Source organism: Oryzias melastigma, linkage group LG5 (genome assembly GCF_002922805.2).
Source record: "Oryzias melastigma strain HK-1 linkage group LG5, ASM292280v2, whole genome shotgun sequence".
NCBI classification, from domain to species: Eukaryota; Metazoa; Chordata; class Actinopteri; order Beloniformes; family Adrianichthyidae; genus Oryzias; species Oryzias melastigma.
The window spans coordinates 36,942,455-36,961,351 of NC_050516.1; the positions used below are offsets into that span (position 1 = coordinate 36,942,455).

At 43.9% G+C, this 18,897-nt stretch overlaps 1 protein-coding gene across 15 annotated transcripts in view; it reads left to right on the forward strand.

The window, feature by feature from the left end:
* foxp1b (forkhead box P1b) overlaps positions 1–18,897 on the forward strand; it is a 179,803-nt gene that overhangs the window by 153,594 nt on the left and 7,312 nt on the right. For 14 of the 15 annotated variants that reach the window (XM_036212113.1, XM_036212109.1, XM_036212111.1 and 11 more), the window contains 8 exons: positions 3,907–3,994; positions 5,486–5,569; positions 9,461–9,665; positions 12,689–12,765; positions 13,243–13,344; positions 15,946–16,067; positions 16,712–16,781; positions 16,915–17,081. In XM_036212113.1, coding sequence (XP_036068006.1) covers positions 3,907–3,994; positions 5,486–5,569; positions 9,461–9,665; positions 12,689–12,765; positions 13,243–13,344; positions 15,946–16,067; positions 16,712–16,781; positions 16,915–17,081 — 915 coding nt within the window. Of the gene's footprint in view, positions 1–3,906; positions 3,995–5,485; positions 5,570–9,460; positions 9,666–12,688; positions 12,766–13,242; positions 13,345–15,945; positions 16,068–16,256; positions 16,427–16,711; positions 16,782–16,914; positions 17,082–18,897 lie in introns of those variants that run through there. The other variant, XR_004947971.1, reaches the window with a different exon arrangement.

Below are 18,897 nucleotides of genomic sequence, written 5' to 3' on the forward strand. Positions count from 1 at the left end.
AACAGAGGTCATTTGGCGGTTGTGAATACAGGTCAGACCTTGTGGGGGGCGGGGCCTGGTCAGCGGCCTCTTCTGCATGTTGAATTTTTTTTGCGGTCCACAGAATAGACCGTCCTCTTCTGGTGACTCCTGTGCCATGGCGTCTGACTCTCTGGTTTGGCGTGATCGTTGTTTTCAACCGTTTGCCCACTTTAGTCAAAGCCAGGTTGACTAATCAACTGTGTGTGCAGTGCACTGTGGGTAATCCATCACGTAAAAGCGCTCTGGTTACAGATAGGATGAAGAGATGTTTGTAGTGGCAGGAGATCAATGGCTGACTGTCAGGCCAGATTAGTTACCTTCTAAACAAGATATGACACCGTTCCATTATCCTGAGCTCGTGTGAAGCCGCCGCCTTGTTTTAATAAGACAGGCGGGAAAAACTGCCTCCTGAGCAGAGAAAACGTTCACCAGTAAAATGAGGATGAGTTGATTAGAATGAGCTTTAACCGCTGACCTCACGGATCCTCGTCCTGCCACAGGAGTGATTCAGAAACACAGTCGCCCTTTTCCATCTGCCCCGGTGGGTTCTGCTCTGATGTTGCCTCAGCCTTTGTTTATGGAGGGAGAGCGTCCCGCTCGGCTCTCTGAGGGCTCTCAGCCGTGTTTTTACAAGTGTTTTTATCATGGCAACATCTTGTTTACTTTGGTCGTCTCTTCCAGCGCTGGAACAGGTTAAGAAAACAATCGGAGAGCCTCACAATGCTGGCTTTGTCTCACAGCAGGAGAGGGAGGGGCGGGCGGGCGGCGAGGTGTTAACTCTCCAACGCTTAAGCGCTTCCACATGAAACCTCCAGAAACAATCACAGTAAAAACAGGGAATCTGCTGTGGTTAGAGGAGCGGCGAGTAAATCCAGCGGAGGTGTGTCTGCAGAACACGCCGTTCTGTCAGGAGGACGGTGAGCTGAGCTGGAATGTCAAACACATTCGTGCTCCCGAGCCAACAGCAACAACTCCCCCGAACTGAAGTGTTAGTTTAAACCCAGTGTTTATTTGGGCTTTCAAAGAAAACAGGACACGCCTCCACGCCGTCTCAACAAACGCAAGACACCAAACCCGTTCCTGTCTTCAGGTTCAGCGCCCAGCGGGGGGGTCCATACCGGGCCTGTGCGGGTCAGACCCGGCTCATGAGTCCAGTCAGAGGTCAGGTCCAGGGAAACTCAGCAGCGCCCTCTAGTGCCGCTCTGACGTCATGTCACTGAAACACAAAAGATCCGAGGAGATTTCCAATCTGAACTTTCTTCATAATTTAGTTTCAAATCTGCTTTTAGAATGACTCCCCTCTAAATGTGAGAATCCAGCTGGAAGTGTTCCCTTCCTGAGTGTAACGGAGGACAAACCCTGTGAGTCCAGCCGACTCTGAGATTCGGATTTATCGTTGACGTCATTCTGTAATCAGAGTCTTCATCTGCGGAGTGACACATGCTGGTACTCTGTCAGCTCCTCATCCTCGGCTCCATGTCCACCCTCCTCTCAGAGCCCTTTGAATATTTCATCTCCTGGTAATCATACGCTGTGTGTCGTTATGAGGAAGAAGGTGAAATGTAAGAAAAGAGGAAAACGAGCAGCACTGACAGTAAAAATACTGGACTTCTGGAGCCATGAGGCCCCCATTGGAAATGCATTACCTTCTCTCCTCGTGAAAGGAGGCCGCCGCTTTCACCGTCACTTCCTGAAGCGGATACCGGCATTTTGAAACGTCTGCAACCCATCTTCAGCGATTGGTCTGAGTCATAGCCGAGTCATGGAATCTACAGGAAGTTCTGTCGGCAATCTGGAGTGAGTTTATTGCAACCGTCCGCCTCTTTCCACGCCTCGACCACGAGACCGCGGATGTAAACAGCTTCTACTTTAATAACGTCGGAGAATTGTACAAGTCATTGTTGAAGTTTGAGGGAGAACCATTCCAACATTTGATTCTGTCAGCGGTCCTTTGGGATTTACTTACATTTATTCATTTTTGTCGAGATAAAAGGAGCATTTGGGTGACGCCGCTGGAGAACGCCCCCCCCCCACCCCCCTCGCGCCGCCACAGCAGCAGCTCGTCTCTTCTCATGCGCGGCCAGGTTACAGTCTGATCAGATGCACGTGAGAAGCGCGTTCAGCGGTATTTAAAATAAATAACCATCCTAACAAGTGAACAGCTGGATCTTTTTTCTGTTTAAAACACGACCAGGTCCTTTCAAGTTTGTCTCGCGCTCCTCAGATGGCTGCGTCTAATTCAGGCTGAAGCTGGAAAAGTGAAGAAGATGAAACTTTGGTTGGTGATTTTATGGAGGAGCTGTACCATTCCGTATGATACACAACTTATAATTTATAAGCTACAATCAAATTATTGATTGATTATTGTCTGTTCCTGGAAGGGGCTGTTCCTCCACCTTGGTACGTATGAAGGTGGAGGAACAGCCCTTCTCATGGTTTGGGAGGGGCTGGTGCTCAGAGAGCTGAGCTCTGCAGCTCCAGACTTACATGTAACTCTTTTAGGAAAGCAAAATAAAAACACGTTTCTAAAGGTTAACTATAACGTAAGAAGTGAGAAAGTAGTAAAAGTAAACTTGAACTCATTTACAAGGACAGTGAGTATCACAAGCTGAAATACAACATTTTGACACTTTTTTGTGCCTCCTGTCTAACAGAAAATCAATGGACATCAATAAACACAACCAGCATTAAGGTGGACCGGATTATTGAGCAGATTTTCTCTTTTTTAAAAGGAAGGAATTTTAAGTGAGTTCAAAAATGAAACTGTAGAATGGGTGATCTCAGATTTACATTTCTGGCACAGATGCACCAACAACAGTAAAATTAATGATGTTATTTCATCACTGTTGACATTCCACCACGACTACGTTCGCTGCATTAAGATCTTAAGGTGATCATTGATCATAAGTGACAGGGTGTCTTTTATTTTGAAAGAAAAAGCTGTTTCTTTGAATGTTTGTGTCTTCTTCATGCCGATCTTTAAAGGGTGAAGGAAGACTTTGTCTCCTCAGTGACAAATGAACCTGAATGCTTCTGTTGACGGTGGCAGACCTCTGATCTGGAGGAACGCTCAGAGATGTGATCCAAATGCCGCTTTGGGGGGAGGGGTTTGTATGCACTAACATTATTAAACACTAAAAAGTCGATTTTGTGTGATAGACTCTTCAAAAACTTGAATCAAACATCCAGGAAAGCAGCTTTCTGTTCCAGAAATGACCGATTCACCGTTAGGCTGAAGGTGCTGCAGCAGAACAGAAAAGTTCCTTTTCTAAATGCAGATTTCTGTGTTAACACACAGCTGTGACGGCGGCAGCATCATGAATCCGTCTGAGTGTTGGTCTGCGGTAAAGCGTGAGACATGCTGGGTGACAGTGACCTACATGGTCACCACAGATGTGATATAATTTATGATATATTTAATATATGGGGTCCATTAGCGAGCATAATGAAGTAGTGGAATGGGAGGGGATTTGTGAAGTCGGTTCAAGCGTCTTGCTCAGATTATGATTAAATGATTAATGAAACGCCGCAGCATTTTCAACAGCAGCTGATAAAATTCCTCCAATCATATTTCCTTCACTCATGAATCTTATCTCCATTATTTTATATAAATCATAGAAAAGAAAGCGTCTTCTGTTTAGTGAGCTACTTATTTAGATTAGTTATGGGATGGAGCGTCTTCTTGGAATAAAAGGAGAAATGCTGATAATTACAGCAATAATTCAGGTTAGTGACAGATCCCTTCTCCTTGTCTGCGTGTCCTCTGGACTCCAGGACGTCTGAACTCACAGCGATTCTGGTTCTGGGGGCAGACGCAGCTCATCAGACCTGTTATGGTTCCTCCTGTCCTCTCAGATCTTCAGGACGTCTGGCTTTGTCTTCCAGGCACCTGAACCACGAGCACGCGCTGGACGACAGGAGCACGGCGCAGTGCCGAGTGCAGATGCAGGTGGTGCAGCAGCTGGAGTTGCAGGTATTGTCCATGCAGTTGTTTTGGTCTACGTAGTTTCAGCCCCCCCCCGTCTGCATGGGGGGCAGAGGGAGAATCTGCTGCATTTGTCATTAAAGAAGTGTTATATATGCACGGCCGCATCAGGAGATCTATGCAGAGCCCGGGGCTCAGCGGCAGGAGATAATTACAGTCTGAATTTTACTGGCTTTTAAGGTTATTTATGGCTTTTAATTGTTTGGCGCCAACAATAAAACACTTGTAAATGATTGGACAGAACAGACGCCGTTTGGAAAAAGTCCAGCATGGAAAACCTCCGAGTCTTTATTTAAAAATGCAAACGCAGACATGACAATGAGTTCAGACACAAGGTTATTATGATTCATGATGAGACAGATTTATCCAATATTCTAACGTCTGCAACACAGCAGCACAAATACAAAAAGACACTTTGGGGATTTTCAACTTCAGCCTTTGGAAATGAGATTTTCCTGTTTCTGGAATCCGTCTGAGTTCTATGGAGATAAACCGCAGCCAATATTGTTAGAAACTCAAATAAAGCAAATTTTAAAAATGATTTGTTTTAAGTACAATTAAAATATTAATGCAACTGAGAGTCAGCAAAAGTTTACTTTTCAGACTCCAACTCACGTTTACAGCAGCAGAAAAAGTTCAAGTGCAAACGCTCGAACCATCAGGAGATGACGGCAGCGTCCTTATTTTATACAAGCATACGGACGTTTTTGACGCCTGGCGCTTTGAACGGGCCAGAACGGCGTTTTGGACGGGCACTTTATACGCCATAAAACTGGCCTATGGACAACTTCAGACTCTGATAGTTCAGACTACTCAGACGTTTTCTGACTGTAATTCCCACAGTTCTCAGAGTCAGTGAACGCACCACGACTGAAGTTACCACCCTCATCGATTGTGATTGGTCCTTCGTGTTAGCCCCGCCCCAAAGCGCCACAATGGGGCCAAAAAATGTGAAACTGAAATTTTCAGATTCAAAATGAAAAAAAAGATTCTAAACTGAAAAAAGTTTTGAAATTGAAATTTTGAGTTTTGAAACTTGAAAATCAAAAGATTTGAAGCTGAAAATAATGACGTTTTTTTAGAAGAGGAAAAAGTTTTGAACATTTTTTTTTTTTTTAGCAAAAACCCCAATATATTTTTTAAATGTGCTTTATGGATGTAAATAATATTTACATCCATAAATCCCCGATTTAGCTCCATTGAGTTGGTGTTAACCCAGAGGAGTTCACAGGATTATCAGCGTTCTGCTTCATAAACGATGGAGTTCTTCTTTCAATCAGATAGAAAATCAGTTCTTCTTTTAACTCCTATTACAACATATTCACTCGTTAAAATACACCCTGTTGACAGTTTATTCATCCATATTCACAATCAGTAATCTGATTTGAAGAACAGTTTATTGTCATTATTCTGTTACCAGAGAATGAAAATCCACATCTTGTTTGACTGTAATCCCTGATTTTCTTTCGTCTTTTGCAGCTGGCTAAAGATAAAGAGCGTCTGCAGGCGATGATGACACACCTCCACGTCAAGTCCACGGAGCCCAAAGCCCCCCCCCAGCCGGTGAGCAGCACCCCCATCACGCACACGTTGATCCCTCTTCCGTCTTCTCACTTGTTTGCTAAACACAAACAGCTGTTCTGCTGAGGGAGACGGTAAATACAGATTGGAGAGGCGTCTTCTACATCCAGGATTCCATTTGCTGCCGTGATGAATCGCCGTCCTGCGTCTGACGCACACGAGCAACAGCAGGAACATGCAGGAACCAATTAGGACTAAATCAGAGTAGAGATGACTTGTATTTTCAGAAGGAAAATCTTAGTTTTCTCAGTATTTTCACCCATGTTTTTCCTCCTTAATAACCTCACTGCTCTGTGTGAATTCCTATTATTATTTATGAGGACATATAAAGACGGTTTAGAGTCCCCCTGCGTCATCTCTTCGTCTGTTTTCAGTCCCAGTCTTCTGTAAACTAGCATGATGACATTTTTAGGCAAAATCGTTGTTTTTTTTAATTGTATCGTCTTCTGGGACCTAAAGTTGGGCAGGAGTTCATCACAGACTCGCCTCTGGGTTGTGGGCGGGGCCTTTGGTGCAGTGTAAGCCTCCACCTATTTCCCAGGATCCATCTCTCTCTCCCACCAGCTTACAGCCCCTCACAACTCCAAGCTCACTTTAGCCGTCCAGTTCTGATCCAGATTCCAGCTCAGACCTGGAAAACAAAGACGATCATGGATCTGTTTGACTGACAGAGGATGCATCAGAGGGGGGCGGAGCAGGGAGACTTTGGCCCCGCCCATCGCGACTGAGAAGTTTTTCCCAACTGCCACAAACGATGACTTAATAGTCGATTATTCACTGATAAATGTTTCCAATTAGTCGACTAATCGGGTCATCTGTAAAACCTTTAAACCGTCATCAGCTTTAAACTAACCACAATTAAGACGATAGTTTCTTAAATATTTTTAAAACCTGCATTTTTTTGGTGCTGAACTCTCACAACTTTGTTCAACTTTACGACACTCCGACTCCATACAATATAAAGTAACGACTCATCGACTCTTATAAAGTGGATTAGTGGTTGATCAGTCGTGGCAGCTCTATTCCTCAGATCCTGATCCACAGTTTGAATAAAGAAATACTCTGAAAGTTTCTACAATTCTTTTATAAATGTCTTCCATCGTGGGAAAATGCTGTAAGAACATATTAAAAACACCAAAAACATCCTTTAATTCAAGTGGATGTTTAAATGTTTAAACAAATGTTACTAAAATAAACAGAAGTGTTGAAGCTCCTGATACGGATTAACCAGGAAAAGAATCCTTCTTATTATTTGTTATAATTATTAAACTATCTTCCATTGAAGATCGACTTGAGTCTGGATCTGTAGAATCGTCCTGCGTTAGCTCTGACATCGGACAGTGACCTGAGGAAAACAATCCTAAAACTGAAAAAGCGTTTGCAGATTCTAGTGCTGATTTCTCTACAGCCTTGTTCTTTGCTGCGTGACGTTTGCCTGCTGCAGGTTAGAAATGTTTGTAGTTGTTGACCGTTGTAGACCAGGAGTCCGCTGATCCACAGCAGGACTCGGTCCTGTGGATGAGCTCTGGTACAGCAGTGCCAGTCTCACACTGTGTGTCGATGAGAACCGCGGCGTTTGTGTTGTAAAGAGGCGGGCTGTCAGGTGGGACGGGGTCTGCTGCCCCAGGCCGGTGAGGACCGGCCGCGTTACGGCGCCGCACTACGGCGCCGCGCTCGTTCCTTCATCCATCATCTCTGGAGAAACTCTGTTCTCCATCCGAGTACGGAGCGGCTCGGATCCTCTCCGGTGTTTGTGGATCAGAACAAACAGAACGTCTGGCTGTTCCAGTGTTTGTTTGTTTGTTGATGTAAAATGTATTTTCATTCATGGTTGATTGTAACTGAGGCGACGCTCCGCGGTCTGTGGGACGTTCCTTGGGAGGGGGAGGGGCGGCGAAAGCAAAATGTTCCGCATTAGCGATGCATGTTTTAGTGTGTGTGTGTGTGACTGTGACTGTGTGTGTGTGTGTGTGTGTGGGGGTGTGTGTGTTTGTATTTGTGGGTGTGTTTGTGTTTGTGGGGGTGTCTGTCTGCACGCCGTGTCACTGAGCATTCTTATCAGAAATCTGACCTTTTTCGTCGTCCATAATTAAGGGGGTCTTATTGTTTATTTTTTTTGCTCTTTGCCGAGTCAAAGTCAGTATAATTAGATCACCAATTACCATTTAATTAATTTCAGTCTGAAGTCTCATTTTGTCCACAAACTGGAGCGAGCCCAAACGCTGAGCGAACAAAGGCGAGGCTATTACCAGCCTGTCTGGCCTATTGTGTGTGTTTATGGTCCGGGAATATGGATGAAACCCCAAACAAAGCCGCTAATCCACAGCCGGAGGAGTGGGCCTGCAGCCTCGCTCTGGTGATAGGATTGTGTCAGAAACACCAGTTTGTTCTGAGGAACCACGATGTGGACCGGCTGGATCTAAACTGTTTTCAAACCATATTTACTAAATGAATCCCAGCACCTATAGTATGTGTTTACGGACATAAAATATACAAGTTTGTGCATTTGTAAAAATCTTTAAATTTTGGAAAGTCTGAACTTATATTTCTGAAATCTGTGTTTTAGTCGAGTTTATTCCGTCAAAACGATGATGGATCATCTGACGAATGAACACGACCAAGGTTGTTTTTTAGGGGTTACGTCTATAAAAATCACACTTCAAATCACACAATTGGACAAACAAGAAATGAACAAACCTTATGTTTACATTACAGAAACGAGCAATGAGGAGTAACTACTGGGACATCTACACCACAGTTTATAAAGATGAAAATATTCCCATTTAAAGACTTAGTGGATCATTCCGTGTTTAGAGCACTTCTCCAAAGTCTGCCACACAACGTTGAACAAAAGTCTGAAAAAGAAGAACAATTACTATGGGATCAAATCAGGATCCGCTTAGAGTGAACAAGAAACAGATTGAAAGAGTTCAATTCCAGCCAAAAAGGACACGAGGATTTCAAAACCAACAAATTCAGAACAAAAACGGTTTCAGGTCAGAGTATCAGATAATGGAAAAATCTTTAAACAAATCCTTGAAAGTTCAACTATTACATTAAAAAACAAAAGCTCAGACAAAATGAGTTAGAAGGTCGTTGGGAAGGGTTAAATTAAAAAGAAAGTGAGGTGTTGGGTTTGTTTTCTGTTGTTGTTTTATTTTTGTTGCTTTTGTCGGCCAGTCGACATATTTATGTTACAACACAAACAGACAGATTTGGTTAGAGACCTCGGCTGATTTAATTACATTCTTTCCGTCCCGTTTCATTTTCTCCCAGAGTATTCGAACCGTTGAGGTATTTCTCCATCACTGGTGGTGCTGCGTTTAGCCGTCATCAATTTACAAACTGACCCTTTTTGGTAAATTAGCAATTAGACCAACTTAGCAGGAATATGGATGTGTCATTGGCTAATAGCTGGAGCAGGGCTCAGGCAAACATTCTGCACCTGACTGCTGCTGTAATATGAAAGCGGAGTCCTCCTGTTCCTCTCTGCTCATTCTCTGGGTTTACTTTGTCATTTTTGTCTTAAATCTCTCATTTTACAAACTCACTCCACACATTCGAGTCTGTGGGTCCAGCACAGGCCTCAGGATGGAGGTCAGTCCAGCACAGCAGTTAATCATCGGTTCACCTCTATAATTAGAATCTGCAGAACTCGGTTTCAGCTAATTAGCCTAGATTAGCTCTTCCTCTGCTGTCTTATTATCAGGACAGCTTAGTGGAAGATGAGAAGCAGCGTCCGTTTGTCCTGCAGAGAACGCTCTTGGTTGAACTCTCTGTTGATGAGAACAAACCACTGCAGATGCTGCAGCTCCAGCTGGTGAGGAAATGTCCGTCTGCCATTCATTCATTCCTCTCCCGCTTCCTTTTCAGCTCAACCTGGTGTCCAGCGTCACGTTGTCCAAGTCGGCCCCAGAATCCTCTCCTCCTCTGAGCCTCCCCCACACCCCCACCACACCCACGGCCCCCCTCACACCCCTGTCCCAGACGCACTCTGTCATCACACCCAACAGCCTTCACAACGTGGGGCCCATCCGACGGCGGTACTCCGAAAAGTACAACATGCCCATCTCTCCTGGTACTGGAACCACAGATACTCACAGATACTCACTCAGATACTAACACAGATACTCACACAGATACTAACACAGATACTCACTTAGATACTAATGCAGATACTCACTCAGATACTAACACAGATACTAACACAGATACTCACTCAGATACTAACACAGATACTAACACAGATACTAACACAGATACTCACTCAGATACTAACACAGATACTAACACAGATACTCACACAGATACTCACTCAGATACTAACACAGATACTCACTCAGATACGAACTCAGATACGAACTCATATACTAACACAGATACTAACACAGATACTAACGCAGATACTAACACAGATACTAACACAGATACTAACACAGATACTCACTCAGATACTAACACAGATACTAACACAGATCCTAACACAGATACTCACTCAGATACTCACTCAGATACTCACTCACATACTCACTCAGGTACTAACAGATACTCACTCAGATACTAACACAGATACTCACTCAGATACTCACTCACATACTAACACAGATACTAACACAGATACTCACAGATACTCACTCAGAAACTCACTCAAATACTAACACAGATACTAACACAGATACTAACACCGATACTAACACAGATGCTAACACAGATACTCACACAGATACTCACAGATACTCACTCAGATACTAACACAGATACTAACACAGATACTCACTCAGATACTCACTCAGATACTAACACAGATACTCACTCAGATACTAACACAGATACTCACACAGATACTCACAGATACTCACTCATATACTAACACAGATACTAACACAGATACTCACTCAGATACTCACTCAGATACTAACACAGATACTCACTCAGATACTAACACAGATACTCACTTAGATACTAACACAGATACTCACTCACATACTAACTCAGATACGAACTCATATACTAACACAGATACTAACGCAGATACTAACGCAGATACTAACACAGATACTCACTCAGATACTAACACAGATACTAACACAGATACTCACTCAGATACTAACACAGATACTCACTCAGATACTAACACAGATACTCACAGATACTCACTCAGATACTCACAGATACTCACACAGATACTAACACAGATCCTAACACAGATACTCACTCAGATACTTACTCAGATACTCACTCAGATACTCACTCAGGTACTCACAGATACTTACTCAGATACTAACACAGATACTCACTCAGATACTAACACAGATACTAACACAGATACTCACAGATACTCACTCAGATACTCACTCAGATACTCACAGATACTCACTCAGATACTCACTCAGATACTCACTCAGATACTAACACAGATACTCACTCAGATACTAACACAGATACTCACACAGATACTCACTCAGATACTCACTCAGATACTCACAGATACTCACTCATATACTAACACAGATACTCACAGATACTCACTCAGATACTCACTCAGATACTCACAGATACTCACACAGATACTCACTCAGATACTAACCTTTACTTTCCTAGTTGAAATGCTCTGATGCATTTGTTCTTTAATCTTCTGGATGACTCTGATCCCTAGTTTATCCCTAGTTTATCCCAGCAGTTGTTCTAAAAATAACCCCAAAAGGTGAAATCTGTAAAGTCTTTATTTCCTACTATTCTTCCAGATGTTCTAAGGCTATAAAACTGCTCTACACATAAACAGACACTTTGTTCTCTTTTTTAAACTCTCAAACTTCAAACCTTCATAGAAAATAAGGATTACAGAAGATCTGATGGAGATCAAAGATTTCTGTACATTTGGAAAACTGAATGAATTTTGTTCTGGAGACACAGAAGAATTTGATTGACAAGGAAAACATCCACTGAAGACGCCAATCAAACACAATATGGTGTAAAAAAAAGAAGAAACAAATGTTTGATCTGACTCTATAATGTAATATTTAGTATATGTAGTATGTATATGCACTGTATATTCTATTCATGACCATCATTTGCTGCCCTCTGATCGCTGATGCTTCCACTGTTAAATCTTCACAGCTAAAAATACAGGAGTACTGGATGGAGACGAGACACAAAACAGACAAACAGCACCCGGCATGAAATCCCTGAATTAAAATATGTAAATTCAATTCATTATTGAATTCTTAACATTAAATGTTAAAGTACTACAGCTGTGTATTATCTTTATCTCTAAAAGCAGTTTATTCCAGTCAATAACTGTTTCTACTGTAGTTTCTACATGAAATCTAGACCTTAATCCAGCTGCAGATCACTGACATAGAAATGAAGTAACACAAAGTGTCTGATTTGTAGAAGTTCTTTATTGATCAGGGAAAATAAGACGTTTCCATTTGATGAAACCTTGTTAAGAACCTTTAGCACAGGAAATACTCACCTGTGTTGAAGAGAAATATCTCATTTAAAAAGAGAGACAGAGCGGTGAATGTGTCTGAAGGAGAACCTGAGCCTGGACTGACTCTTCTCATCACACCTGGAAGTGTCAGAAAAATGTCAATGTTGCTTTTAAGGAATTTTCACAAATCAGAAACGACTTTTACAAATCAACAGTTATATTGGATTGAATCTTCATCTAGAAATGTTCAAACTAAAGTTCAGAAGGAACCATTTTAATGTGAAAAATAAAAGCAGAAATCCATTGCTAACAACAAAAAGCGAACTAGCTTCGGTTGGCTGGGGACCTCTGCTCTGGAGGATTCATGACTTAAGCTAGCAGGCTTTTTGTTAGTTCGTTTGTGTCATGGTGGTTCATAAATCCGTGTTAATGACAGAACAAGATAACGGCAGGAAAAGAGGTCAGATAAACGGAGTGTACAGAAGAACTGTTGTGGCTTCTGTAGAGCAAATGAAAGGATGAAGCTCCTGAGATTCTCCTGATCCTTAATGCACTGTAGTGTCTCCAGACAGCTGATCTGTGTACACTCACTGCTGTGTTCTGTTTGTCACACACTGATGTGATATCGTTGCACTTTGTCACTGACAGCTGTTGGTTTGTGTCTCCAGATATTAGTCAGAACAAAGAGTTCTACATGAATGCAGATGTCAGACCTCCGTTCACATACGCCTCTTTAATAAGACAGGTAAGAACCTCTCTGTCGTTGTTCCAGCATCTGTCTGCTCCTCTTTTCAAGACGTATATTCTCCTGATTGCAGTTAAGCAGAAGGTCTGATAATCCATTGGTTTGAGCTGAAGCCACACTCACAACTCCACTTCTGGTTTAGTTGCTGCAGTTGCTACCAAATTCATTTCACACAACAGTAGGGATGAATCTGTTTAATGTGGCTGGTCAATTACTGCTCAGCCAGAGTAATCTGGGATCTCAGGAGCTAATCTGAGCCGTCCATAATTGCTGCTCTGTAATCTCTGGGAGAATGTTTTCGCTTGTCCTTCATTTACTCAGGAAAATGTATTCAAATCTCTTTTGAATTAACAGGGATTCATAGTACTCAGGGAAGGCTCCAATAGGCCGTTTTGCCTTCTTGTCTCACTGTCGTGAGTTCATCATTATTTTGTGATGCAGCAGTAGTGTCAGTGTTTGTTTTCCTGTTTCCACCAGGCAATCCTGGAGTCTCCAGAAAAGCAGCTAACACTAAACGAAATCTACAACTGGTTCACACGAATGTTTGCATACTTCAGGCGCAACGCAGCTACGTGGAAGGTAAAACTGCTTCTCTTCTGCATGGGTACTGTGCATGTTTGGATGAATGAAGGATGGAAACTGCAGTAATCAAGCTTCAGTCACATGCACAACCCCTCACAGCCCCCTCCATCTAACAAACCTCCTGATGAATCCACACAGAGGAGATGTAACTGTGTTTAGAACACCACAAGTCGGTGGTTCGGTTCCATTCAATGTTATTTAGATAGCCCAATATCACAGAAGAATCGCCTCATTCGGCTTCATGCCGGTAAATTTACAGAAGCAGAAAGTTAGTCATAAAATATAAGGAATAGCTAAAGACTAAACAGACTAAATAAAACTGGTTATCCCTGCCCTTAGACCCTCCTTCTCGGTGAGGAAAAACTCCTAAAAAACCTGATTCAGAAAAAAAAGAAGAACCCTCAGGGATGTCCACATGAAGGAGAGATCTTCTCCCAGGAGATTTACCCGGACTGTTAAATAGGAATTAGCTTATCTAACTCTACAACTACGTATTGGAATAGAGTTCAGCCAGATGGGACTAGGGGGCAGGTGGGGGTGAGGTCCACAGCCAAGACGAGCCAGAGGTGTGGTCCACGGCCAAGACGAGCCAGAGGTGTGGTCCACAGCCAAGACGAGCCATAGGTGTGGTCCACGGCCAAGACGAGCCAGAGGCGTGGTCCACGGCCAAGAGGAGCCAGAGGTGTGATCCACGGCCAAGACGAGCCAGAGGTGTGGTCCACGGCCAAGAGGAGCCAGAGATGTGGTCCACGGCCAAGACGAGCCAGAGGCGTGGTCCACGGCCAAGAGGAGCCAGAGATGTGGTCCACGGCCAAGACAAGCCAGAGGCGTGGTCCACGGAAAAAATGAGACAGAGGTGTGGTCAACGGCCAAGACGAGCCAGAGGTGTGGTCAACAGCCAAGACGAGCCAGAGGCGTGGTCCACGGCCAAGAGGAGCCAGAGATGTGGTCCACGGCCAAGACAAGCCAAAGGCGTGGTCCACGGAAAAAATGAGACAGAGGTGTGGTCAACGGCCAAGACGAGCCAGAGGTGTGGTCAACGGCCAAGACGAGCCAGAGGCGAGGTCCAAGTCCAAAACGAGCCAGAGGCGTGGTCCACAGCCAAGACGAGCCAGAGGCGTGGTCCACGGCCAAGACGAGCCAGAGGCGTGGTCCATGGCCAAGACGAGCCAGAGTCGTGGTCCATGGCCAAGACGAGCCAGAGTCGTGGTCCACGACCACGAACAAGAGCACAGGCGATCCACAAGGAATCTGAAATCTCTCCCGCTCCCCTGGAGGGGAAGAGGAACAACACCTGAATCGCACTGCACCAAACAGAAGCCCAAAGAACTAAATAAAATAAATAATAAAGAGGAGACGTGAAGTAAATGAGAGTAGAGAACAGAACCCCAGAGGTGCTGTGGATAATAACCATGATAAAAAATCTAAAATTATTAGTGTATCAACAGGCACAGACACACAAGAGCTACATCGACCGCCAGGGCTCGGTTTATCAAACCAACCAATCAGTTTCCACATTCAAAGCTAGGCTTAGAACAGGGCAGGTGGAGGGTGGTGAGGAGAGTCTTATAGCTCCGGCTCTTCAGTTTGAATTCTAAAGCGGGTTCAGATCTGCCTGAAAGTGAGAGCACAGCAGTAATGAGGCACTGAGGCCGCTGAGCTGATCAGTCTGCTCCACCATGACCTCCTCCTCTCACACATGCTGATGCCATGGAGGGCAGCACTTTCACCAGCACTGCACTCCTTTCACTGCTTTGCCACATGCAGATCTTCTGACCTAAAGGACTGAACATTTGACATGTTTACTTCTATCATGTATGTCAAAAATATGTACTAGAGCACATGTGTCAAAGTCGAGGCCCAGGGGCCAGATCCGGCCCTCCAGATCATTTTGTTTTATTGTTATTAATAGCCTAATGTTATCTTGAGCTCATTTCTAACTTGTATAATTTTGACAAAATATATTTTTATGGAGAGTAAAATATTGAAAGTTATTTAAGGTTCAAGTTGATTTATTCTGGAATAATATTCCTGACTTTTTATTATTCATAATTATGTTAAAAAGTTACAGTCTTAATTTTTTTTTAAATTGTCACTCTGATAGCTTTTTGGATGATTTTTGCATTTATTACGATTTTTTTAGGCTATTTTGGAGTTTAGCTAATATTTCAGCTACATGCTAACTCTTTTGGCTAACCTAAGTATTTTCTTCAGCGGCCAAATTCAGCTTACAGCATTCACACTAGCATTATCACAGTTAGTAGTTCTAGTTCATAATTATATTTAAAATGTACGGTTTTAAAGTTTTAAAAATTTTAATAAATGTTGTTCGGCCCGCGATCTAAGGCGTGTTTTGGATTTTGGCCCCTTGTGGTTGAGTTTGACCCCCTGTTCTAAAGTAACCTTTTTATGGTGATAATTATGAGTAGAGCAGTTTATCTGATAACTCTGTCATCAAACATCTCTTCTGTTCCTGTTTGTGGTTCACATGTTTGACTCTTTCCTTCAGGTTTCACATCAAACTGTTTCCTCTTTACAGTCATGACAAAATGTTTCCCTCCTGATAGAAACTCTCTCTGTTTTTGTCACTAACTGCAGAATGCCGTCCGGCATAATCTTAGTCTTCACAAGTGTTTTGTGCGAGTAGAAAACGTGAAAGGGGCGGTGTGGACCGTCGACGAGATAGAGTTCCAAAAGAGACGGCCTCAGAAGATCAGCGGGTAGGTGTGGCCTGTTCCAGTCGGTCTCCCCGCTGACTGATGGCGAGAAGCTCCTGCCGCTCCATTTCATCCTGTTTGCTTGCTGCGCCCCCCTCCGTGCTTTTTGGTGATGCTTCATAAGCACACGGCTGACCCTTCCCTCGTGTGTGTGCTGTCCATCACTGCATCTGCCCCCCCCTGCTTTCCCAGGGTGCCGTTCGCACCAGCCTTTCCCTGCACTCCTGCTTTGTGAGGTTAGAGGATGAGTGTGGGTCCTTTTGGACCGTGGATGATGAAGAGTTTAAGCGTGGTCGACGCGTACAGCGAGGCCGTCCTCGGAAACGCATCGCTGATGAGAACTTTGACAAGCTTCCTGTACAGTAAGCACCCCCGCCTGCATGCCCCCCCTCAGTGTTGCTGTCATGCTTTTTGTGTTAAGCTCATCATCCATCATGCCTCCATCACTTGTTCTTCTCTCATCAACTGGAAACAGTTGCGTGCTATTATGAAGTGATTGAACATCTCAGAACTGTAGCCTTAATCCTCACATTACTACACCACCAAATGGGTTTAGTTGAAAGTGCATCGATTTCTTTAGATGAAATCAGATTCTGGATCTGAGTCAGACACCAGTCTGTGGCCTAACCTGATTGTTGTCTGTGCAGAAGTCCGGCTCTGGTGAAGAACCTCCAGAGCAGCCTGGGCTACGGCCCCAACCTCTCTGCTGCCTTCCAGGTACAGACCGAGCGCCACCTCCTCCCCAGACTTCATTTGAAGTCTTCTGTCTCACTGGCTGCTGCTTTCAGAGGATGAAAGTGCTGACAGCTCTCTTCCTCCTCACTTCTAATGCCGGGGGCTTTGCTTTCAGGCTTCAGTGGCAGAAAACAACATACCTCTATACACTACTGCTTCCATTGGGAGTCCTACCCTCAACTGTCTGGCCAATGCCATCCGCGAGGAGATGAATGGAGCAATGGAGCATGGAAACAGCAACGGGAGTGACAGCAGCCCGGGACGATCCCCCCTGCCAGCTATGTGAGTGACACACACACACTTCCTGTTTGTGTAGAGAGAAGGAGGAGCCTCCCACTGAAACACAGAAACGGCCTCATGCCCACCCAGAATGCTCTGGAGTGACCTCACACATGCCTCTGAATCAGACAGAAACCATCATAAATGCATTGGGAGGGGGGATGCTGGAACCGTGTGTCAGGTCACGGCTGGGCCTCCCCACAGAAGAGGAAACTCCACCTTTTCAAAGCCTTCCTCGCTGGGGGAGACGAGCGCGCCTCCCGTGTTATTCTAACACCAGTTTATGAACTCTGCTGCCTCAGCACTCACAATCAGAAATCAGGTTAGAAGACTGACCAAACACCAGGATGTAGAGTGACAGAATGACCCCCCCCCCCCGAGAAAACCTCATTAGGATGACCTCAGCTGGAAGTCTCTCCTATAGTTGAGATCTGCCGGTCTCTTCCACTCGTTGTTTGAGAGCGTCGGCTACGTTGATAGAAGCTGAAAATAATTCCACACATTATGCATGGAGGCAGACTGCTGATGCTCAGAGCGGGAAGACTCGGGGTTGGCCTCCCAAAACGCCAGACCTGCACAGAAAAATGTGCAGTAATGAGCCTGTGGCCAAATAGAGAAACGCCTTCACGATCCCTGTGAACATGGCTGTGAGCGAGGCTGCACAGCAGGAAAGGCAGAGACAGGATGGGCGTGCTGGCCTGGAGGCAGCCGGAGTCTCCCTGTGGGCTTCTGTGTGCAGGCCTCCACGCACACGACGCGTCTACACGACACGTCTACACACACAGCACGTCTACACACACGACACGTCTACACACACAACACGTCTACACACACAACACGTCTACACACACAACACGTCTACACACACAACACGTCTACACACACAACACGTCTACACACACACACGTATGTGTGTGGTCCCAGAATACAAAAAGCTCATTCTGTTTGAGGTTCTGAAATAAACTAATTTAACACTGAAGCATTTCATCAGAAGAAGAACGCAGCACTTCCTCAGTCTGAGTCTCAAACCTTTCTCTCTCTACTTCTGTTGATACTGAACATTAGGGTATTGATCCAGTACCGGTCAGTATCACAAATATTGATATTTTTTGTAGAGTGGATGTGACATAAACCTCAAAATCTCAATTCCTTTTAATTTCCGTGAATGTCTTTTTTTATAAGTTTCCCTTTTAAAATTACTTGTTAAACATAAAAACAGAATTAGGACAATATTTTCAATTAAATGGAAAATATTTTATTAAAAAAAACTTGAAGAAGTCGACAAACCTCAGCTCAGCACAAGAATTCCAATATGCTTCAATGTACGTTGTTGCATAAATGGCAAATAAAGAACCTCGAAACCAAAAGAAAAAAGTAACTATGACACAAAAATAAATCAAAATGTTTAACAATTAAAAAACTACTGGTAGAGATATAAATAAATTAGTAACTTCTTAGCCTTTAAATGAAAAAAATTGAATTGTAACTTGACAAAGACAACAATTTAAATAAGTGGAAATATGGTGAACTATGCACGCTGCCTCATGAATGCACTGAGAGAGTGGTGAGGCGGAGACTCAGCTGCTGAAGTTCAAAAAAGAGAAGAAATATCGATATCTGCGTATCGATCCAATACGATACCAACTTCAGATCAATACTATTGATATTTTGGATTGATCCGCCCGGCACTAACTGATAGCAAAGTTCCCTGATTCCAGAATGAGTTCTGCTGCTCTGTTTTCTGATAGGGTGAGACAGAAACGGTGGCAGGGGTGAGACAGAAACGGGGGAGGGGTGAGACGGACATGGGGGAGGGGTG